Source organism: Stegodyphus dumicola, chromosome 5, assembly GCF_044657685.1.
Source record: "Stegodyphus dumicola isolate Sdum_Otavi_A_Nest chromosome 5, ASM4465768v1".
Taxonomy (NCBI): Eukaryota; Metazoa; Arthropoda; class Arachnida; order Araneae; family Eresidae; genus Stegodyphus; species Stegodyphus dumicola.
Genome location: NC_140772.1, coordinates 38,575,730 through 38,601,335, shown reverse-complemented (window position 1 = coordinate 38,601,335; position 25,606 = coordinate 38,575,730). Strand labels below are relative to the sequence as shown.

At 34.2% G+C, this 25,606-nt stretch overlaps 1 protein-coding gene across 1 annotated transcript in view; it reads right to left on the bottom strand.

Moving 5' to 3' along the window:
• LOC118196443 (testis-expressed protein 11-like) overlaps positions 1–25,606 on the bottom strand; it is a 42,744-nt gene that overhangs the window by 9,584 nt on the left and 7,554 nt on the right. Inside the window, exons 3-6 of the mRNA XM_085816343.1 lie at positions 15,950–16,014; positions 10,157–10,410; positions 4,970–5,168; positions 2,229–2,351 (exon numbers count right to left, since the gene is read on the bottom strand). Coding sequence (XP_085672469.1) covers positions 2,229–2,351; positions 4,970–5,168; positions 10,157–10,410; positions 15,950–16,014 — 641 coding nt within the window. The remainder of the gene's footprint in view (positions 1–2,228; positions 2,352–4,969; positions 5,169–10,156; positions 10,411–15,949; positions 16,015–25,606) is intronic.

Sequence of the window (25,606 nt, the reverse complement as noted above, 5' to 3'; positions counted from 1 at the left end):
AATACTTTCTTCAAAATCCTGAGCTCTATACTGGCTGCTAACTGAAATAATTACAGAAACCATAATGGCACTGGGAATACCAAATGCACCTCCATGCCACACATAATAGAAATGACTAGTAATATTATATAAGGTATTTTTTGCTTCAAAAAAAAAAAAAAAAAAAGGCTCTATAGGGTTATGCAACAATTAACAGCAAATGACATGACCTAGAGGATTATTTTGAATCATGCAATCTACACATTCATAATGTGGTTAATGCCGGACCCACTTTTAATAATGCATATAGTAAAGGCTAGCTGGACTTGAACATCTCTACCAGAAATGCGGCATTCCTGATACAGAACTAACCGACGACGAATAGTAGTAGCAGTACTGCCGAAAGCTCCTCGGACAACAAATATATCCACTTTGAACAACTTATATTGTTAGGGTTTTTTGTATTTAGTTTGCTATTTTTAATAGAACTGTAATTAAAATTATTTCATTTCCTCGTGCAATGCAGCCCGTAACGAGTTTTAAAAGAAAACTACACTGAAAAGGTAAAACTACAGGAGCACTCGCATTTAATAAATATATATGTATCTCGTAATTGTACTCTTTTGCTATCGTCAACAACAACGATCGTCAATAAAGAAGGTGTTCGGAATTACGAAATTACGATGCCGGACCGTGATGCAGGCCTCACTTCTCTGGCGCATGGAAGATCTGCATCACGAATGGAAAATGCATCATGGTCCGGATCGTAACTTCGAACACCTTCTTTGATGATGATCGTTGTCTCTTTATGTTTTTTTTTTTTTTTTTTTTTCTTTGTTTGTGTTGTACTCCGAATAATAAACATGTTTTCTCACCCTGTTCGTGTCCTTTTTTTTTCTTTCTTGAATTTTGTGTTGTCGCTACCGTCCCAGGAAAGCGTTTCCGACCATGCATTCCTATGTCATTTCCCATCGTCCAGGTGTACTCTAGCTCTTCTGAAAGTGTCAACGCTATACTGACACACCCTGTGTAAGTAACAATTTCCTTGATGATATTGAAACGTGTCATTTCGATTCCAATATATATGCTGTTAAATTTAATTCCTTATGGATGATCTTTAATGGATCAATAAATAAATTTACTATTGACACCCTTGCATAATCTCAGTAAAATAAAAGTAACAATCAACTCATCTTATTTTCTAAAACAATAATTGAAACTAAAGTCAATGATCGCAATTAAATCATTGCCTGTGTTTCCTACCGCCTAAGATGCAAAGTGTTTTCCTTATTTTAATAATAAATTTAGTAAAATGCTCACCAGTGCCCAAAAGTATAAGACCACTGGGCACCGATAGTTCGACTAGAATTCAAATTAAAGCGAATGCACTGGCTGTAGAGATGGTTCTCTGTTTTATCTCTCATGCGTTAATTGTAAAGCCATTTTTCTTTAAAATATACTCCATAAAGATACCTAATACTAGAGCAGGTAGCCCTAGCGTGCCTTTTTCTAGTTTACCAAACAAACTCCTGTGATGGTACAAACTCGGTTTCCTGTGATGGTTAGAAGAGGCTAAGAGTGTAGATTCAGCCCCCCCTAAGGCTTTGCTGTTATGTGTGTTTGTCTTCTATCTTTCCTTGATGAAAGCAGTGTTCGTCTTTTCCCTTGCATTTTAGGCAATATTGTTCCAATGAGTCATCTAAAAGATAGACGGGTTCAGGCATTCTCAAGGGATATTTTTAAAGCAAGTATTAGGCTATTAAATTGGGGAATAGAATTATCAAGCAAGAAAGGAAAGTAAATGAAAGTATTATTTTGTAGAACATTTATGTCTTTTACGCGTTCAGTTTAAACAAATTTAATTACGGGTATCTGAGGTATAAAAAAATTAATCACAGATACAAGAGTGATTTTAACATTTGGCCATTTATTGGAAGTGCCGGGGAGTATGTGGCCTCATATTTTAGTAAATTTATTAGAATTCTTGAGGTAGTTGGTGTAAATAAGAGCTTCGAAACACTACCAAAGCCCAAAAGACATGGCTTTGTTTAGAAGGTTCTGATTTAAATCAAGTGCTTGTCAGACGACAAATTAAATGTATCTGCCATAGATATTGAGATAAATTTACGAATTCTTCGTATGCTTAACTTCTGTTGTCATAGGTTCTGTTATTTAATTTTCCCTTGTGAAAAACATGAAACATCATTACATTGGCTTGAAAAAACTGATAAAATATATAATATACTAACATTCAGAAGACAATGGTACGTTTGGCTCACATGTGTGGAATCTTCATTTGGATTTTCCAGAATCTTGTTCAAAGCACCTCGCAAAGCCTTTAGAATGATTTTATAGTTGTTGGTATTAAAATCCTAAAAGGAAAAAAAAAAAAAAAAAAAAAAACTTTATTTGAGATTTAATAGTTCCAATATAAAAATTATCATTTTGCAAACATGGTGGAGGTAATTCTTTTAATTAAAACCTGATGGAAATGGAGGTGTTTCTGCTTTTGAATCTGCTTTGCACAGGATGTCTAAATATCAGGATTACAAACTTGTAAGCGGGATAGGGTGCACCCGGGCGATTCGGTAGCGCATAGCAATGAAAGTTCGGAATACTTCATTTCATCAACGGTCGCAGAGGCAATAAGATGGGCGATTATACGATCGCAAAGTAAGTTTATATTCATCTGATATACGGCGATGCAGAGTATTACAGACGAACAGCACATCAGTTGTACAAGAAACGTTATCTGATGAAACGTCCATCCAGCTATAAACTCTTTCACACCTGCAGAGGTCAGCTGAAATGGGTTCCTCCGTTTCGTCTAGTAGGTAACAACTTGATATTTTAGTGTTACTAAAACTTTTCGATGAAGAACAGCTTCCTGTGTTGCTGCGACCTTCACTGAGGTTCCAATATGATGGGGCCACAACCCATTTCAGCCTTAATATTAGTAACCACTTAGACATTATATTCGGCCAACAGTGCATCAGGTATGGAAACCCAGTTTATTAGCCTGCCGAATTCACGGATCTATCATGCTTCGATTGCTTCTTCTGGGACATATGAAAATATTGATATATCACACTCCCGTTGACAGAGCTGAGGAATTGATTCCATGTATTGCAGTAACTGATTAAGAAGTCAAAAACACGGCCAGAATCTTCCAGAATATTCGTAATTCTGTGAACCGGAGATGTGAAGCTTGCATTACAACATGTGGAGTACACTTGCATTACACACGTGGAGTACAAACCACCTTCTTTGATGTCTGTTACTGAAAGCGCTCTTATCATTAAAATGCATATTTACTAACGTGAAGTCCTATCAGATCTATGTGCACTAACACACACACATGGCATTTCTGACCTCACATTGCTATGGAATTTTGAATCGTTTGTGTGCACATTACCCCTCTTACAAGTCTGTCTAACTCTAATTTGCAACAGCCACTTAGATTTACATTTCAATTTGGTTATTTCTCCTTTCTTTCCTCAAAATAATGGCTGCTTATCTCTCTAAACTCTTTAAACTGCATCCTTTCAATATTAATCGTTCTCACATGATGCTTACATAACGCTAATGACAGAAGTTCTTACTCAACATTTTAATCAATAATAATTTTAAATTTTACGAACCGAAAATAGGAAACCAATCAAAATTAACTTAAACCAAAATTATTAATTCTTAATTAGGCTTTCGTCTTGGAGACGTCTCATTTCTTTCTCAGCATCTCTCTTGCTGGATTGCTGTCGACAGTTTCCTTACATGAAGTGTGTCTTTAAATAAGAAAATTCAATAGAGAATGGGTGTACTTTGTGCCACTTTATCCGTGTCTTCATCAAGCATGTTCGTCTAAAACAAAAGCATTATTTTGTCGAGCAATGAAAGAAATGTTCAGCTAGTTTCAGCAACTGCTATTATCTTTATGCATCCACATATAAATTGCCACATTTTGAAATCAGGCAGGAAATAATTTGTTTACAATCAAAACATTGTTTTGTAAAAAAATAAATGAAGTGTAAATTTAATTCTTTACGTTATTTATTTATTGGCGTTGAAAGCTGCAATTTTTAAGTTAAAAATGTTTCCCTCATAAAGGGAAAATTTTTATTGTGAAGCTATTTACTTTGACAAACACTAACCGATATGTCTAAAGGTACCTGCACCTTCAAACCAAGGCACCACTATGAAAACGTTCGTATGTGAAACTGTTGGTTTCACTTCAGGCCAAGAAAGAAGGTGCAAATACTTGAAAGCCGCAATATGAAAATAAAATTCGTGCTTTGTTGCATGTAGCAAAAGTGCCCTTGCATGAATCATTCATTTAAGTAGCTCCATTATGGAAACCTAACATAGTATGTCCTGAAATGCAATCCGGAAAGTGAGAGTCAATCAAGAGTAGGAAGAAAATACGATTTATAGGTAAAAAGAAGGTAGAAGTGAACAGAACTATACCTACATTGTATACTACTAATAACAATGTATGGACCCACCAGTGACAGAATAGATAAGACCACTGAATACTAGTGGCTTGACTTATGTTCGAATCCAAACAAACTGACTGGATGCATAAACATTTCATATGTAACTAGTTTTGCCTAGAAATAGCCTAATGCTTCTTCCTCCCTTCCTTGTGGATTAATCTCCATCGCCCCCTTAAGGGGCACCCTGGGTGATGCTTTCGGTGATAACCCGGTGAAATAAACCGACATGTTCGGCCGTTTTTTCCGATCAGTGCTTAACTAACCAGTTTCCCGTTGTTGGGATAAAAATTAAAAATATTGATCGTATATTGCTTCATATCATTGCAAGTAAAAAATGTATCTGAAATATCATATTTACAGTGCTGTTATTCTGATTAAGGAACTGATATTCCTTCGCTAAGATTCAAGAAAACATTTACTTAATAGCACAAAAATTTCGGGTCTACAGAGATTAAAGTGAGTATATTTCTCTTAAGCAAATATATATTCATATGACTTACATATGCTATGGCAGCTATATGTTCCAGAGTTTTTGCATCAATATAAGGTAAATGCAGTATTTCTTCTAATGCTTCTTCACAAGAGGTATCATTCATGTGCAGCCGGACTTCAAACTCGTACGTGTGTAGAAGGCGTAGCATATTGTAATTTCCTCTATTCTCTATGCTTCGATATTTTGCCACATGTGTCAGAATATTTCTGAAGAGAAAGAAAAGTTACTATTGAGATTGGCCACTCTTCACTACTTAAATAATATTTTTTCTTGATAAACCTCAATAATGAAAATATTCTGTAGCTTTTTGTGGATCGACATTATTTTGAATTAGTGCATAAGTTAGTGCAGATGTAAAAGTGAATGTCATGATCAGACTCTGTGAAACATTTATAGTTAGCAAAATTCTGTAGCCGAAATGAAGCGTCAGAAAACACTTAGGATACATTAGAAGGTATTTGTTAATACACTCGTGTACAAAATTAAGAGAATTGTCAAATTATGTCTATTTTTACGAAAAATATTAAACCAAGAATATTAATTATGTTCCCGAACAATTCTGCAAATATTCAGAGTCGAATACATAACAGTACACGTGCGTGTCTGCGGAGCTGATTTTGTGGAGAGGATATAAGCGCAGGAAGGGTTTTCAGCTAATTATGTGCTCGTACTTCTTCACGAAATTAGTCACTTCACTTGGGGTGATCCTCACAAATTCCCTCATATAGCCACTACACATAAATGCTATTATTCAGAAATTTCAACTCTAGCCTTTAATTGCTCGAAACGGCGTTCTATCTATAGACAATAAGTTACTCACTTCTAAGGATTATGTTAATTTATCTAACAGTTAAATTTTGCGTTGAAGTTCCTTTCCTGTCTTCCTGAATTTCAACTTACAACTTCCGGCCAGAAAGTAGGTTTAGAATCAAGTTTGAATGCAAACGAGGAGAAGTATTTAACCGTTAAGTTCTACTGACTTCGTTGGAGAGAACCCGTGATTCTGACTAGCCCGGGTTCGCCTTCTTAGGCTATTCCCTCTTAAGCTATTATCACGCTCGTCCGTACTTGATAGCTTCGCCGTTATTTAGAATTAAGAGGCCAACTCTGCTAGAATCTTGATAGTTTCGGCTATATCTTTTTAGTTAAGATTAGTTAAGTTTTAGTTTTTAGTTTCCTAAATTCAAGCCCGAGTGGCGGCTTTATTGTAAAACTTCAAGATGGAGAGTTCTGTTAAACTTTATTGGAATAATAAAGAGTAATTTCACCCTTCTTACGTGTTGTTCTATATCTCACGAACTCAAGCGATTATTCGCTGATCAGTTCTTAAGATTCTTCAACTTCAACTGTAACTTAAAAGTACACAGCACAGAATCTTACACACTTATAAATCATTCTGCGTCCCATGCTATGTGTTATGCCTGTCCAGTCTCAGCTTACTCTTGCCAAACAGAAAACAGTTACAAACAGAAACAGAAAATAGTTACAAACGGCACAGAACTCTGTTCTGCATCAAATTACCAACGCACTTTGGTATATACGAAATGGATTACATTGTTTCGCACATACCTCATGCGCATGACGAACTCAACTATTGTACAACTCCACAGTTTCTATTACCACTTGGGAAGAAAATTCCATGTTCTGTGAGAAATGTATCAAAATCTGAAATCAGAATCTACAACTACAATTACAGTAGTATGATCAACAAAAAACAAAAAGACCAGTGGCAATTTTAAACTCTAGCATTGTGATGGATAAGAAATGTATCATGTGTTGTCTCTGAATGTATTATAAATTTTATGTTATATTTACATTAATGTAGTATTTCTCTTTGTATTTATTATAACTTTTGTGCAAGCATGTAATTACTTGCTGGTAATTGGGTGAGTAGCATTTACCTTATGGATTATGCACCAGCTCAGCAGCTTTCGTTTCCTCCTTCACTCATTTTTAGTATTCTAATTCAACTTTAAAAAAATCTTAATATTTAATTATTATTTAAGATAATTTATCTAAGTTATTGGTAGAATTAAATTTTTCAATTTTCAGTTTTATTCGATTAGGGGTAGGGTCTCACACTCAGGAACCATGGTCATTAAACAAGGTACGCTTCATGACATTCGGCGTGTTTCTGGCAAGAATTGGGGGGATTTTATAAGGTGCTAAGTTAACCGAGTAGTCGCTGATAAGTAAGGATAACGAAATTAGATGGAGAAGAAAAATTGTAGTAGATTAGAGGGAAGACAATCAGAAGTGCAGATGACTACAGAACTCAATGTAACGCCCAGTGTCATCTGCAATTTGTGGAAACAGTTTCAGGGCACTGTAAGAGCATGCTATTGTTTCCTATGCTAGTGTCCTTGATTAAATTAAATAGCTTCTTATAGCAAAGAGGCACATCAGAGATGTTTTCTAAAGTGGTTTGCCTTGGTGGAGAAATTTCTTATTGAAATTGGCTCTTATTTAGGTATATGAGGAAAACCATCAAATCTCCATGAAGCCACCACATTCAAAAGATAGTAGTAGAAGGGAAGATGATACATCAAATCTGAATCTTCAGCTACTTATGAATTTAAACGTTGCTGAATTCTAGAAACGTGAATACACATCCAGTTCTCGGCTGCCCTGCTTTTCGGTACATTTATCACTTTTATTATTTATTTTTTAGTTTCAATATAGCTGGTATGTTTTTTAATCTTTAAACATTGTGGAATATAAGGAGCGATTTTGGGCATAGGACACAATTTTTGTTTTTTAATTACTTATTTATTTATTGTCACCATATGAACACCATAAAAAGGGAAAAAATATCAATAGTTCTATATACAGTATGCTCAGGATGGCTGCTAAATAGCACAAAAAATTCTTGGTACTCCTAAAGATGATCACATTTATTCTTACAACTTTTAGCACGTAGTTGTTAAATTTTTATTTTATTACTGTATCCAATTAAGAAAATCCTAAGTTTAAAATGACAGTAAGACTTTTCTTATATTAAAGTAATAAAATTTGCTAATTCTTGAAACAAATTTTACAGATGTCAGATGCATGTGTTGTATTATTCGAGGATATGGTTGAGAGCTATGAGTTCGTGGTTGTCTCTTTAAATAATTACTCTGGATGAGCAGAAAGAAATTGACAATTTATCATGACAATGACAATTCAAAGCGTATTTATTTGGTGTAAGACGATCTTCTTGATTGTAAAATTGTAAATTGCTTGTAGGGCTTCGAAAATGCGTTTTCGCTAAAACTCCCAAAAAGTCGCCAAGTTGGCAATATATAGCTAAATGTCACCAGATCGGGAAAAAACCGTCAAGAGCGTATTTAACAAGTAAATCGTTATTTTTACAGTTTAAATGCTGCCACACTCAGAACTGAAATATTTGCAATTCGATATAAGAAATAAACATTCATATACAAAACACGCAATTAATACGTACAAAGTAAACACTAAAATTTTTACCGGAAAAGCAACAAATAAAAAAATTGAATTAAGCAATATATAAAAACAATAATGCAATCGAATGAATTTAAATATTTAAAGAAATTTACAACGATAAAATTTTTAACATCTGAAAATAGGTGATGCTCTAACTACGCGTATTTCGTGTCCTGGCAAAACAGAAGTTGTTCCTACTTTACGGGAAAATATTTGTTATAAACCTCATCGAAAGGTATCCAGAGAGGAAAATGAACATTTAAAACTAGAATTAATTATGTGACTTGAGGTACGTTTGTTTATAAGCAAAATATATGTTGTTCGATAAGTACTTTTGCAATTAAAGTAAATATATGTGACGTTGATCTGCTTTGAATAATTCATGGCGGTTTCTCTTGCCAGTCTTCATTGTTGTTTTGAATAGCCTAGTCTTAAATACGCCATCTTATATTCTGTATCTCAAATTTTCATTAATTTTAAGTTAAACGGTAACCTGCAGTAGTTGTTAACCCAGGAACTCTGCAAATATATGAACTGCACATATGATGTACTGTAATCGAACGACGGACCTCAGGAATACCGGCCCAGCGTGCTACCGTTACACCACGAAGGCACGCTAGGGAAGTGGGAGAAATACCTTATATACTCCCCTTTTTAAAGGGCGACTAGGGTTTTAGGGGACCTAGTCACCAAATCCTGGGTGCGGAAAATCATCATCCACAACCCTTTTAGTTCGGGCGCCACTTGTAGAGTCATTAGGATTTTTTTTTTTTTTTTTTTTTTTTTTTTTTTTTTTTTTTTAGGAGGCCGGAGAGATGAAAAATTAACAACTGCCTTCGCTGGGAATCGAACCACTGACCTCTGGAATACCGGCCCAGCGTGCTACCGTTACACCACGAAGGCACGCTAGGGAAGTGGGAAAAATACCTTATAGTACATTAATACACCCAGATGATATTGTTCAGTATAATGCATCATAATATCTTCTTATATCCAAGTTACCATTGACTTCTAGAGTAAATATTCTCTGTAAACTCAAAATCACAATGCATAAAACATTGCTAAAATCCTCATTCAGCACAATCAAAGTCTTGACAGGGTCTATTTAATAACCACAGGTCACAAATACCCATCTTCCGAAGTAACTTTATAAATCCCTTTACAAATTTCAATATTCTATGGAGACTTTTGCTACACCTAGCATCAATAAAATGCTCCACCAATTGATTACAAATTTTGATAGTCAGAATGTAGAAACATTAGGATTTCTGATGCTGAGAGACGTGAAAATGATCAATGCCATCTCCTCGGACCTCTCGAATACGCGCCGAGTGTGTTGGCCATTACACCACGAAGACATGCTAAGAAGGCGGGGGAAATACCTTATAATATAACAGGCGTGACAACAACGTAACTGGTGGTAAGTAAGTAAGTAACCTGTAACAAACGTTTGATTTAAAACCGTTTCAAATGTCAAATTGGAATTTGAATGCAACGCTTATTGTTTTTATTTCATTTATTAATTTCATTTCATAGAAAAAACTGAGTGCGCATTGACGTGAATTACGGTAATAAATGGGGTAAATAAATTTCATAATTCTCAAAAGCAAAGCAGAAGAGGAATTTTGCTAAAATTCATAATTTTATGAATTCGTGCAGTTGCAAAAAATCTTCAAAGTAGAGGTTATTCATGAAAACAACAAACAATTAAATAAAAACCTAAAAGCAATTGGAGTAAAAAAATACCCACCTGATGGTAGCTTCTTTTTCTAATGAATGTTCCTTCGGCATATTCCTGATGACTTCCACTCCAGCGGCAATGGTCAACATGAGTGCATTTTTTAAGCGAGAATAGGGTCCGCGAGCTAATTCTAGAAAAATACAGCAGCGTAAAAAGTACTCATAAACAAATGTGATCTCGTCTCCCGCTTTCAGAGCCAAGTTCCATGTAACACGCGAGAACCATCTGCTAATTTCCGTTACTTCAGCTTCATTCTCGATCGCCTATTTTGAATCGAAAATAATACTATTGTGTAACTGTAAATAATTAATGTGTAACTGATTTTTATACAAATTATTAGCAAAACAGTAATAAATAAAAGGGTAGTATCAGTTTTCGACTTTTATTTACAGATTCTATCACATATAAACCCCTTTCGATCAGGTGGTGAGATAGCTGTAACTCTGATGAGCTCAAGCGGCATGGGCGTTTACGCCAGCTATTCTCTCCTCTTTTGCGACAGCAGCATCCATAATCTTCTTCCAGCGGTGTATCTCGAGTAATGTTCTTACTGTTGATACGATGCATTTATTTTTGTGCATTAGTCGAATTATAATAATAGTTTACAGATGAAATATGGGATCGCCTGGGAATTTGAAATGATGCACAATTTTGCACGAGAGCGAGTCAACTTGGAGACGGAAAAGTTGAAGACACGATACCACTCGAGAACTACAAGACGCCGATTCAACATAGGTGACAAAATATGATTATGGAATCCAATTTTATGGAAAGGAGTTTCTCTTAAACTATAGTCACTCTGGGACAGTAATCACACAATGTTAAGCACGCTGAATTACATCATAGTTCGAATCCGTAAGTCATCAAATTCTAAGCCTAAAGTCGTTCATTGCTACAGACTAGCTCCTTACTATGGGCACAATATGTAGTCCCCATAATACGCATGATGTAAATTGTATACTAAAGCGATGGTATTATGTGTATATAAATTTATAAATCCATGCATTTATTAGTCCAAAGGGATTTCAGTCCCGAAGGACTATTGCTTTCGTTTTGGCATTTTGCGTCGGACTCATAAACGTCGGTTCACTTTTCAAACTGTTGCCACAAAATGTTAGAGTCCTGTATTATATTTGAAGAAATTAAATAATGAAAAATCTGCATAAATGATTGTCTATTTCTCGCATTGTGATAAAACAATGGTACATAGAGCCATCGAATTTTGAATGACGAAATCCTACTCCGAATATGGGCATCTGAAATCCCAAATTTGGAATTTGTTTTATTATAGATTTTATATTTTGTAAAACTTTAACGAATTTTTGATTTACAAACTCAATGTTTTAAAAGCGAGAAATGGCAACGTTATATAGAAAAAAATACTTTTATCTCGCGAGACTGTGTATATCGGAAATTCTAAAGATATGCTTAATTTAACATTATTTTGCGATATTGCTCTTGAACTGAATTTTATGGTTTAAGTGCAAAGAACATGATATTTAATAAATAAAGGTAACACTCAAAACGTTAAAAAAACGTCCCTTTGGACGTAATTTAAAATCTGAAAAATTTCAGTTTTTTTTTTTTTTTTTTTTTTTTTTTTTATTAGTTTTGTATTATTTATTGAAATTATTGTTTTAGTATTGCATTTGGTATTCAGTTATAGATTTTCCTTAAAGTATGGCTGCCTGTCCAGGGATTGTACTGCCGAGACGTTCAGTCCTTGGGAAGAAGGCAATGTTACGAATTTTGTATATATGAAAATAATTTTAGTGAAATTATACATAAACTGTACTATCTCTTGCACAAATATTATGAAAAGCTTCAAAGCCAAGCTTCGCCGGGAAGGGACATGTGCAAGCGCATTTAACATATTAAGGTAAATGGTTATTGCTAAAATCACGATGGTTTGGGCAACTAATTTTGTCACCAAATTTGTCAAGAAATCGCCAAAAATCGCCGGTGTTTAGCAACGATTTCGATCAGATCTCTGTGTAACTATAATTGGTTCTGTTCCCGTGTAACTGTAACTGTGTCTAGTCCTATGTAACTGTAACTGTGTATGCCTTTCAGGAATTTAACGGAGGAAAACTATATAAGAACGGAGAGAGCGTAAGTTCTCAGTTGCGCTGCAAGGCGTGGGGCCTTGAGAGGCTTTGAAGCGTGGGGCCTTGAGTTGCGCAGCAAGGCGTGGGGCCAGCAATAGCCTTTAGATTATATCCCCTTCTAAAGGATCAGCTCCTGTCACTAAATCGTAAAAGTCAAAATTACACCTCAATCATCCGGCCTATTCTTACTTACGCCTCGCCTACCTGGGCAGGCGCCAGCGAAAGTGACATCTATTCCCTACAAAAAATTCAAAACAAGATTCTCAGGATAATCACCGGAGCTCCATACTACGTTAGAAACAAAAAAATCTTCATGCTGACCTGAAAGTGGGAACTTATTTCTGATTTTCTGCATAGAATAAATGCTAAATTTTATGATAAAGTTACGCAGAGTACGTCCGCCAGCTTTGCAGATATTTTCCCTTACGAAATATTTGAAGAAGACAGGAATAATAGGCCATTTGCAGCTTTTCTCTTAGATAGCGCAAACACGCAAGTGCAAGATCAACATGTGTATGCTTTGTATTAATTTTATTGCAAATTTTGGATTTAAAAACTATCAGTAGCTCAGCAGGAATCACAGGACTGCCGCCACACATCGGACAGGACAATGCTAATCTTCTGTCATCGCATCCTCACCCGCCAGAGAGATTTCAGAGATAATGCGTCTCAGTATTTTCTTATTTTTTCTGTATTTTATCTTAAGGTACACACCTTTATGGTGGACCAATTTGACGAGCCCTTATGTGTGGGGCCCCTCATGGGATTCTGTGATAAGCTCTGGTAAGAGCGGAATTAATTCCCGCTGTAAACCAGAATACTAAAGCATCAAGTTCTCACTTTCGCCCAGAATATTAAGAGTTCATTGTATTGAGAGATCACTGTGCGAACTTTCGCATTTTAGTGCGTTTTGCATTGCAGTGTGCTAAACGTTCGTAGTAGTTTGAAGTCGTAACTATTGATTATACTTTGTCATACTGAGAAGGGCTGTACAAGTACTTTTATATGAAAAGTTCTACACGCGTAAAGTGTTTTGGAAAACAAAAATTTCATCAAGATATCATCAGTTCTAACGCACGTAACAATATCCATTTTAAACAAAAGCTTACTGTAAAGAAATCGTTTTTTGATTGCAATTTATTTTCTGTTTTTTAGTCTCAATTACCCGCTATCAATGATGAAATATTTAGTCATTATAGAAACACAAGCAACAAATTATAAGCAAATTATGAATTAAAGATAAATAACTGTACATCATTCAGAGAATGAAGAAATAGTTTTGAATATTCAGTTTTGGAAATTGTATATAATAACAATGTTAATAAGGTGTATTTTACTTGAAACTAAAATGAGAAAACGAATATCGTCAATTCACCATTAGATGCGCCAAGATGGCTAATTCAAAACTCTTTTTTTCTTCCGTCTATTTCAGACTGCAACACAGTTTAAAAAAAAAAAAAAAATGTCGAAAATCGCTCAATTAATACTTTTTATTATTCTTGTTTTAAGAAGGCGAATAGTTTGTTTGTTTATTGGAAAACTTTTTAACTAATCACAAAAGTAATCGTCAATCGTAAATGTCATATAGTCTAAATATAATCGAGGGATTTTAGAAAATTCCCTGAATATTCAGAAATTCAGGAGCATTCTTATCAATGAAACCTGCAGAGGTTTCATTGATAAGAATTTTTTTCCTCTGTATTCGATTGTAGGGTTTATATTTATTTTAACTAACATTTATTTTAAGTTTAAACTATCTTTCCTGTCAAGCCTTACTTTCCCCTGGAATTGCCAATGCCAGAGTATGTAAATTTTAGTAGAACGCGCAAGGATTCAAATTATCAGCGGAAGTATTCTGAGTTAAATAGAATGGAAACGAGTTCGAGGTGTGCTGTTCTTACTTCACGAGCGCGGAGGTAGTTAGCCAGAAATTGAAGAATCCCGCGTTTCGGCCTGTGTGCTTGCCTCGGAGAATCGTTAATCGTTCAACGTGATATTCAAAGTTTGCTGAATTAGCAGCGGTATTGTAAAACGCGGTGAGGTTAGTTACGTTTAGAGAACCTCGTAGTTAGAGTCTTGTTATTATTTCTTTTCAGGTTCTTATTTTTATTTTACCGCCGGGTCGGCGTAGTTTGTGAGCGTCAAGAGCACGCAATTGTAATTTCTTAAGTTGAATAAAAAGGGACTTAAACCCTTAGCAAGACTCTGTCTAAATTCCAGTTTCAACAGTCACCTCTTGGTTGCGTGCAGGTTGGAGGCTCGCAACTCTACACGATGATAAAAACAGCAAAATTTGATATGCTTAGTTTTTCGTTAAACAAAGATATCTAAAGACCATTTAAAAACTAAATTAAAAAAAAAACTAATATGAATTTTGGAAAAAATTTTAAAAAATCTGAAAGCTTTCGGATTTTACATTACCTCTAAAGGGGCGTTTTTTTAACGTTTTGTGTGCTACCTTTGTTTATTAAAAATCATGTTCTTCGCACTTAAACCCCAAAATTCAATTCAACAACAATATTGCATGAGTATATCTTTAGAATTTTCGAAACACAGTCTCGCACGCTGGACGTAAAAATGTTCTTAGTCCAAAGGGACAATTTGCCCTGAAGGCCTTTTATTTTCGTTTTGGCATTTTGCGTTGGTTCACTATAAATGTCCGATTCACTTTTCAAATTGTTGCCACCAAATATTATCGTCCTGTATTATATTTAACGAAATTAAATAATGAAGAATCTTCATAAATGTATCTATGTTTCTCGCATTGTGATAGAACAATGGTCCCTAAAGCCATCCAATTTTTAATAATGTACGTTTCCACCCGAATATGGGCATCTGGAAGCCCAAATTTGGAATTTGGAATTTGTTTTATTATCTGTTTCATATTTTGTAAAACTTTAAGGAATTTCTGATTAACAAACTCAACGATTTTAAAGCGAGCAATGGCAACAATCTACGGGGGGTGGGGGGACTTTTATCTCCAGCGCACGGAATTGTGTATCGAAAATTCTAAAGTTATGCTCATTTTAAAATTATTTTGCGATATTGCTGTTGAACTGAATTTTATGGTTTAAGTGCAGAGATATCAAATGCGCAGCTCCCTAACGTACGTTGAAGAAGATATAAGGAAAGGAACTTGCAGAATGTTCAATTTTGGAATGTTGTGATTTGTACAAGTGTTCACAATATCATGCAGTAATATTCAGAAATTATCCTTCAAACTACTAAAACGTTAAATAGAACGCAATCCACAGCGCAGAGAAAGCTAATCCGATCAAAAATAACAACAGCAGTTAACTAAAAAACAACGGAGATGAGATGTTCTCTGTCTGGCCTTTTATAGCTTTAAATCAGTCGCGAGAGATTCTAGTAATTTCTGCTTCTCGAGATTTCTGGAAAGCAAAAGAGTAGAATTATGGTTACAGCTAACATAGTAGTCAATTACATTTATTTAAATTAAATATAAATTACCAAGATAAACTTTTATTCAATATTACATGCACGTGCTCTTATATTTTTACTTTTTCGGAGTAGCTTTCTCTTAAAATTTATCACGCACTACATTGCACGGGGAAATAAAACAGTTTTCATTATAATTCTCCTAAGATTAGCTATTTAAATACCAAATTCGTGACAATAGTATTAATTCACTCCGCTTTTAGGTAAAACTTATTATTAAATATCCGAAGCTTACTTGAAGTATTTCCAGAGCTTTGTCGATATAAATTAGCAGTTTAGGGTTTCTTTCTTTGTCATCACCTAGAAATGAAAAATTATAAAGTAACAATACAATTTGCTTAGAAAGGTCCTCCACAAAGGCATCCCTTACTTAAGCATATAGCCTTCGCATCTTTTGCCGAAATCAAATAAATGAAACTATACCAATAATATAATTTAATCTTTTTACTTCTTTTTTTTTTTCCTTTTCCTGTGCAGCGATACATCAAACGTCCTTCCTGCTGTTTAACTTCCATTCACCACTTGTAATTTAAACTTTGTATTTCCTAACAAGCCCTAAGCAGACACTCAGGAATGAGCGTTACTTTAGTTTGGAATTTGCGATATTTCTACATTTTAGTGTACTGTATCTCTACTCTCGTCCCTGGGCGAAATTCTAAGATTTTGATTTTTATTCACTAATATCTTTTGAGGAGGGAGATGCAGCTATACACGCGTAAATGCAATATTTGCAAAGCATATATAGTCTCGAACCTCACTTTTGTGTCCGTATCATTTTTCAAATGTTGCTACCAAATATTGTTGCCATATTTTATATTTAAAAAAATAATGCAATGAATATAAAAATATATGTATAGCAACATAAATAAAAGGATGTTTCCCCTAAATTCTCTATGTATTATTTTTGAAGATATAATACAGCGAATGCCTCCCCCCCAAAAAAAAAAATAGTATAGCAACAAAAACAAAAGGGTGTTTCCACCAAATGTTATCACAATGTATTATATTTAAAGAAATAATCTAGCGAATATAAATAAATATATGACAACACTTAACACTTTATCGAGAATTCTAAGGACACCCGATATAACTTCCTCGCGATAGTTTTTTGCTATTGACGAAGTGTAAGATATTTAATTTTTCTTTTAAATTCAATTTCCCTGTTATTGATAACCAAACTAAGGAATTTAAAATCAGTAAACGCAAATTTTTAACAGTTGGACCCGTGAAATTACACTTTAGGTAGATATAATGAAGGCATAGTATATTTTTTTCTTTATTTCTTTTGTGGTAAAAAAAAGGGGGGCTTAAAAATATCAGAAAAATTAAAAAAATCTTCTGGATTAAGCAACACATTCTTTGGGAATTCCAAAGATATTTTTTTTATTTGTGGTTTTGCCGTTGCATTTTATGCGGCGTAAGGGCGAAGAAACTGATGTTTAATAATAAAGTTAAAAAGACAAAAAAAAAAACTTTATTAGCAGGGAAGAGTACAAGAGCAGATACTGACTGTGATCTCAACGATAGCATAAAAAACCTTAACAAATTGTTCTTATTCAGAAGTCAAACAACAAAAATCAGCGTTATACCTACAAAATTTTCACAGGACTAGTTTCGATGGTTTTACCGAACCATCATCTTCAGCTGCAAAACCGCAAATGAACAAGATAGGAAATAATGATTAGATAAGATAAGAAAGCCTGGACAAGAATAAGCAAGTGGCGCCATCTGTTGGCGAAACCAGAACTAAAACATAATTTCTCTAAAAGCCAAAGGCAAATTTGGATTGGAATTAGGATCGTTAACTAGAACAGAAAGATTTTTATGAATGTGAAATGCCTCTAGAAAATCCAGTTCTCCAATGGAAGATGTTTTTTGAATAATTTTGGCAGCAGAAAAATTGAAAGTGTGATTTACGGACCAACAATGTTGAGCAACAGAAGACTTCTGTGTTTCCTTTTTTCTAACATATGCCTCATGTTCTTTGATGCGAAATTTTAAGGCTCTCCTAGTTTGGCCAATGTAAATTAAACCACACTGGCAAGGAATCCTATAAATACCCCAGGAATTCATATCCGGAATGGGGTCCTTGAGTATAGAAGTTGGAATTTTATTGATGGGAGAATAAACAACCCGAAAGTTAAACTTCTGCAAAATATGTGCAACTTTATAGCTAATTGATGGAAAGAAGGGAATGACAACAGAATTTTTATAATCTCCTAAAATAAGAGTGTGGCTTTTAGTGTGTTGAGATGAGAATTTTTTAACTGCTTGATTAATAATGTTGGGTGAAAATCATGTCATCCGACTAAACAAAAGTTTAGTCGGATGACATGATTTAAAGTGTGGTGGAAGGCAAACCGATGAAGGTTTACGGTAAACATAGTACTGAAGTTGGATGTGTTACGTGTGACCAGAATGTCGAGAAACGGAAAAGAATTGCAAGTCTCAAGTTCAAAAGTGAACTGAATAGCAGGATCAATAGAATTCATTGTTGAAAGAACTTTATTTAAATCATCTTTATTACCTTCAAACAGGGTAAAAGTATCGTCTACGTAGCGGAACCATGCCGGGAAGTTTAAAGTTTCAAACAATTTTGATTCATAATAATGCATGTAGATATCAGCCAGGATGGGACTGAGGGGGCTTCCCATGGCTAATCCCTCAGTTTGCTTGTAATATTTATTTTGGAAAACAAAATGTGTTTGTTCAAACAGAGAAATTGAGTGAGAGAAATTAGCTCATCAATTTCGATGCAAGAGAAATGAAATTCGCGAAGTCTGGTTTCTAGACATCTTAATGCACCCTCCACTGGGACATTGGTGAATAATGATTTTACATCAAAAGAAACCATGAGTAAATTACTAGGAGAAATGTTTTTAACCTTTTTTACAAACTCTATTGAATTTTTTATGGTGTAAATGTTATTGTCTAAGAGAGTGGAAAATCTAGAAACTAAATATTTAGCTAAAGGATACGAGGCAGTAAACTTGAACTGGAAGACCGTAAAAGAAGTTTTTCGAATTTAACTGCAAGGGTGTTTTTATGAAGGTTAACTGCATTCTCCGTTCTAGACCAAGACTTTTGTTCAAGGGCAGTGAATTTTGGATATGATTTAGCGAGTTCCAGATGAAGCTTATAGAGTTCATGTTCAATTTTGGACAATTGTTGACGTGTATCCCTTATCACGGACCGAAGTAAGGCAAGCTTGCAATTTAACAGAATTCTTGAAACGCGACTCGAAGGTTTTTGATTAGATTTGATTTGAATAAAATTAGGGATCAATTTGCTAATTGCTAATTGCGTATTTTTATAATGTTACGTATTGTTTTTATTTATTATTTTAATTGGTGCATTTATATAAAATAATTTTAGCATGTATTTGTTAATCGATTTTGCGACAACGTACTATTTGGTTCGTAAGTTTTATTTTGTGAAAAGTATTGTGATTTTGCAATTCTGAGTCGATCTACGTTTGCTATCTCAAGTTAGTCCGCTGAAGACCGGAATTCAGAACTACCCCAATATCACGGCGACGTCGCTGTAACATCGCAAACAAGTCAAACTGTGACATTTGCAACATCCCATCCACGTCACGTATCGTCACGCAATGTCACAGTGACGTTGCCGGTACGTCCGCTTTTTCTGACAGCACACTGTGACATTAACTGCGATGCTGTTGTGAAATTACACTGTGACGTTGTTGTAAACTCATGCTATAATACTGTTGTGAAGTCACACTAAGACAATGAAATAACGTCACAGAGTGACATGCATGTAAAGTGTAAGAAAAGATGTAAATGGCATGTCACACAGCACTATTTTTAAAATGACTGGTAGAATGCCGCAGTAATCTTGTTTTATTAGAGAAATATTATTATTAATAACTTATTTATTAATCCTAATTTTTAGAGTTCCTCAGGTAAAAGGAACAATACGTAATTACATTGTTCTTTTAATTCAGTAAGAAGTCTTCTGAAAATGTTAAAATATTTCCAGGTATTTTATATATAAGTAAATCTTTGATTTTATATATTAGTTAAATATTCAAAGTTTTTAAATTATTGAAAATATTCAACAGAATCATGCAAAATTTTCTGATCATACTAACGTTATATTTCATTATGTCAAGTTAAATAATTGTCATCCATTTATGGTTTAATTCCACTTCTTTATAAAATGAAGAGTTCTTACAAATACAGAGAGTATTATATGTGATCTCAAAGTCACCATATGGTCATTTTCTAAGCATATTCCATTACATATATTTTTTAATATTTCTTGTTCAAAAGCAACATAATTTTGCTTTCTTACTTTATGACTTAGAGCTTAATATTGAAAGACATTTGTATCAAAAGTTTGAGTTCTTTTTATTAGCTTGTTAAACATTTAACTTCATTTCTTGATATAACACGAGATCTTTTTTCTTCTGAAAATTCAGATATTACTTTTTTACCTCCTTGTACGAAGTAAAGAAAGTATTGTAATCACGAAAAATTCCGGGTACCATATTTCAACGAAAATAGTCATTTTGACTGCTATAGAATACAATTTAACGATGTTCCTGCTTGACTGACTACTATACGTAAGGACAGAATAAAGGACTTTTTTCCCCCAAACGAATTATAAAACTAATTTAAAAGGGATTCAGAAGAGATTTTTTCGTGGCGTTTGTACGTACGTGTGTATGTATATATCTCGCATAAATTAAAAACGAAATTTTGTGTATAAAACTGCTATAATATGTAGTTGTACGCCTCCCTTTTTGGTTGCAATCGGTTGCACCAAAAGTATATAAGTAAATAAATAAATAAATATATGTAAGGTCTAACAAAATACAATAGCTGCTTTAAAAAATAATTGGCGATTTCAAAATTAACGTTCTAGATTTGGCGATCTCCACCTAAATTCATCTCTTCTCCCAAATTCGAGATGTTTCAAAGTTACGTAACGCTGCTTGACTAACTAAAACTAATGACTAACCAATCATAGCTTGTTTCTAGAATACTCTACTAGCACCTACTCTGGTATAACCCCCCGGCAGCTAATTGCGTTATGATTGAATAAGTGTCTGCCATATTAATTGGATATGTGTGAAAATAAAGACTGGAAATTCTTCAAGTTCATGTTTTATTATCTTCATCTGTATGTCTTAACCACAGCCATGACGGACATCGAAAGTTGTTGAGGTTTACAGCCATCGCGACTGTGCTTAGAAAATACGATATTATATATATATATATGTGTGTGTGTGTATAATATATTATATATATATATATATATGTGTGTGTAATAATAAAATTCCATAGTCAAGAATACACTTAAAATTCTAACTGTATGTTCTTTTCATTTTTAATGGCGACGTTCTCTTATTTGAAAGTACGTGGAATTAAATCCACAGCCCCGTAGTCAAGTTGCTTTTCCCGCCTTTTCTACACGTACAGTTATAGAATGTTCTGGAAATATTTAAAGCGAACTGAATTGGCTAACGAGGCTGACGTTATTTCTTTGAAGCTCCGCCTTTCCAGAGGCTATAAAAGGACTCGCAAAAGAATATCGGGGCTTTTTCTTAAATGTCACTATGCAGTAAACTTTAATGGCGACGTTCTCTTATTTGAAAGTACGTGAATTAAATCCACAGCCCCGTAGTCAAGTTGTTTTTCCCGCCTTTTCTACACGTACAGTTATAGAATGTTCTGGAAATATTTAAAGCGAACTGAATTGGCTGACGAGGCTGACGTTATTTCTTTGAAGCTCCGCCTTTCCAGAGGCTATAAAAGGACTCGCAAAAGAATATCGGGGCTTTTTCTTAAATGTCACTATGCAGTAAACTTCATACAAAAAATTATTAGTAATTCTTTTTATTTACTCCGGATATTTGATTTTGTAACTGCTATTTCTCCTGAATAATAATAAATGGATCCTGTTATTTTTTTTAAACTTATCATCTGATAATTTAAGCTACGACTATAGACCAAAATTGGTTTTTCACAAATTGTTATTACTGCTTTGCTTGATAAATTATATATATATATATATATATACCCACTCTGTTAATCAGATCGGTGAGCTCAGTTTTTTTATTCTTATATTTTGTTAAATTGCGCACTTTTTCCTTTAAAAGTGCTTGACTTATATTGTTCTTACTTCCGGTTAAGGTTTTTATGCCTTTAGTTTACCTATAGACAATAATTGTAGAAATGTTACACGTCTTGGACACTTTAGAACTTTTTTTGCAGCATCCGAATTGACCATTAGCCTTACGAAAGCCATGAGTACATTTGGTCGTGGAGATACCAGGCATTTTCTTTGCCGTCTGCGACAGACCAATATACAGGAATTTATTATACCAGAAAATTATCTGGAGAACACTGTTCAAGTTTCAGTACAGTAATTAATGTAGTACTGCAGCGTTTTTATGACGATATACAAATATACTATAGGACATATGTACCTACATACTCTTGTTAACGAGGCTTTACTGTATTCTAGTTTTACAAATAGCATATTACTTTTCAGTGCTGAACATTTTTACATGCGTATGTAAATTTCTGAGATTATTTCTAACATTTCTTATATTAGTTCTTTTCTTCCTGTAAATCCTAAATTAACCCAATTTCTTTATTAAAAGATTTAGTTAGAGAAAAATATTGTTACGTTTTTTTTTTTTTTCTTCTCTCCTCTTCACTTTCGTTAGTACGGTGTTCGTGCGGATTTAGAGTGAATAATGACAACATCACTTGATGAAGTATCAAAACACACTTTATTTAGCCATTATGAATCAGGACAGCTCCAGAATCACGTTTACACAGTCGTCGAAAACTACAATAAACACGCTGACACGATCAACGACACAGCCTCTGTCACTATACAACACTGTCAGGCTATAACGATGGAGACAGCTCCACCGTTATAGCCTGACAACTATAACGCTGGCTATAACGGTGGAGACAGGCTATTACGTTATAGCAACACTATCAGGCTATAACGGTGGAGACAGGCTATAACGTTATAGCAACACTGTCAGGCTATAACAGTGGAAACAGCTTCACAGCAAAGCACCAGAGTATAGCTCCCGACTCTGCTCAGTCGTTCTCGGAACTGTACGTACTCTTGAGACTCTCCACGTTACAACTCGCGATTTCTTGTTAAATGTGGCGACCCCTTCCCTTGCCATTTTATGGCAACCCTAAACCTGCCTTTCGGTAAGCTATCTTACCGCACCTGGACATTTCGTAACAATATTTTAGTTCAGGTTAGGCTATTTGAATGTGGCAAATTACAAAAGGGCTGTACTTAAGAGTAGGGATGACCTTTGTGGAGGATTTTTTAAGGTGAACTGTGTCATATTCACGTTACATATTACAGAAAACACAAAAGTCAATCATGCAGAAGTATTTCTTGCTTGAAAGATTAAAAGAATATAATTATGATGTTAAATATTTAAATGGGTACCTTAATTAATTTAAGCTATAACAATCCAAAAATAAAAATAATCAAATTACATTTTATCATTACTCATATATGAAGAAAGCTAAAATCTCACCTGTTACATAAGAGAATAAATTAATAGTAATATGTGTCCAAAAATACAGTTTACTTCATTTTGTAAAGAATCTGAATTTAAAACTATATTTTAACAGAATTTAACCAATTGTGGGAAATTTTATAAATGTAATGAAAACTACTGTAAATCGAAATGTGTATTTAAGACACTCCTACAAATTTTATTCAAAATAATAATTGTATTTTAAATTAATTTAATTCATTTCACGTTTGTAAGCAAGATACTTTATTTTGTTATTAATTTAAAAATTACATCTAGTTTAATTATCTTACCTAGTTACATCAAGTTTTGCTTTGATGCGTCAGCAGCAGAAACGGACAATGAAAGGATATTAGTTTCTTCAATCGTGTTTAAAAAGTTTTGAAAAACTAAGAAAGGAATCATTCATAAAGAAATTTAATAAAACATTAATTCGTTAAAGTGAAACTCTTGCCATCATCCAGCGGAAGAAAAACTGATTTTAAATTATTTATGTAGATTATTTCCAGGGTATGACTGATTTTAATGGAAAATCTAACTTTATGATATTCTTTCTGTTGGGATGGCCCTCGACTTTTTTGCCGTATTCAAGCAAATGAACTTTCTATCGGAAATTAGTTTATGGCAGACAGTCAATTCCTGAAGAGTCAGTCAAGTCAAAATATTTGAAAACTCCGGATAATTAGTGCATTTTACTGTAGAACCAATAACTTTTTTTTTTTTTTTTTTAATGTAAACAAAGGAATTTTATATTTACGTTCCCCCTTTTTTTTTTTTTTTTTTTTTTTTTTTTTTTTTTTTTTTACTTTAACAAGGTTTGCAAATTAATTGAGTTTAAAAATGAAATAATTTTTCCCCGTAAAGCAATATAAAATACGCTTTTTTCCCGAGAAAATTAAGTAGTGGATTTACGTTTATTTTCATAATACAACACATTACTGTTTGAGCTAAAATAAACAAATGAAATTAAGTTCTAATCTCTTTAATTCTGAAATGAAAACTTGTTTTTATACTAACTGTGCAAAAAAAGAAAATTAAAACACTATTCTTTATGTTAAACAAATCGTATAATCTATTTTTCTTCAAGCCGCCCAATCGGTATAGTAGTTAGCTTCGCTGAATGACGTGCCGAAGGGCGCGGATTCGAATCCCGGAGAAGTGTATAGTGTTTGTAAGTGTATAGTGTCGGTGCGGCATAGCGGCACTCTAAATATGCGGCGAGGTCCTCTCGTGTGGTTTGATGGAAGGGAAGAAGGGGAGACCCTCTGACCCGTCCCCCACCCGAAGTGCTCTCTATCAAAATTGGGAGCGAAACTGAGCCAAATCGCACTGTCACCTGTTAGGTGCTCAATGCTGTTGCCAACGATAAGAGTAATCTAGTGCTCCTTGCCAAGAGGAATTTCGTGTGCTTGGGCTGACTACGTCAGACAGGTTATAAGGTATTTCTCCCACCTTCTTAGCGTGCCTTCTTGGTGTTAAATTAGCAATTTTTACATTAAATTAGCAATTTTTTAAAAGTATGCATGGTAAAACAATATTTTCATATCAAATATATTATATCAAAGCAAAAGCTAAAATCATATGAAAAACGAAATTAATATCGCAATAACATAGAAATAATAAATAATCCACGTAACTAAGTATCCGTGAACCTTTGGTTCCTTTCGAAGGGCTCCCGGACTGAAGAGTCCTATCCCTATCGACGCTGGATCACTTTTCGAATGTTGGAAACATAAGTGAGTTCCGGCAGAATGTCCATAAGCAATACTATAGCATTGAATCCAGTCGATGTTGAAGTGGCGATACTTGCAGTTGGGGAAAAGTAACCGGAAGGTATTTCCCAGGAGTCAGATCGATGCGATGAGAGAAACAAAGTTGAGGGCGGCGTCGATGGGCGGAGAGAAGGCTGGATGTGGTGGAAAATCGTCGTGACGTAACTAAATACGTGGTATAAAGTATATCATAAGTAATCATACTTAGGCTAACTGGAACGTCTGGAACATATTCTGTTTTCAACTTTATGCTAAACAAGAAGGAATAGCATTGAATGTGCGTGTCTCATATGTAGTCATCTTTACCTCAAAACATACTTTCCGAAATGTCACCTTTATTCTGTAAAAATCATATTAAAATAATTTCAAATGCCCAGGATAAGAAATGGTTCTGATTGCATTTTATATATTTGCAGAAATTTGTGAATAGCAAAGAATCTTCCTTGATTTACTTGAACTGGTACAAAATTCATTTTACCTCTGGTATTTTTTTTTTTTTTTTTTTTTTTTCGCTAATCGTTTCATTTTTACTGTAATCTTAGTAATAACTTTTAAATTTTGCTTTAATTATTAT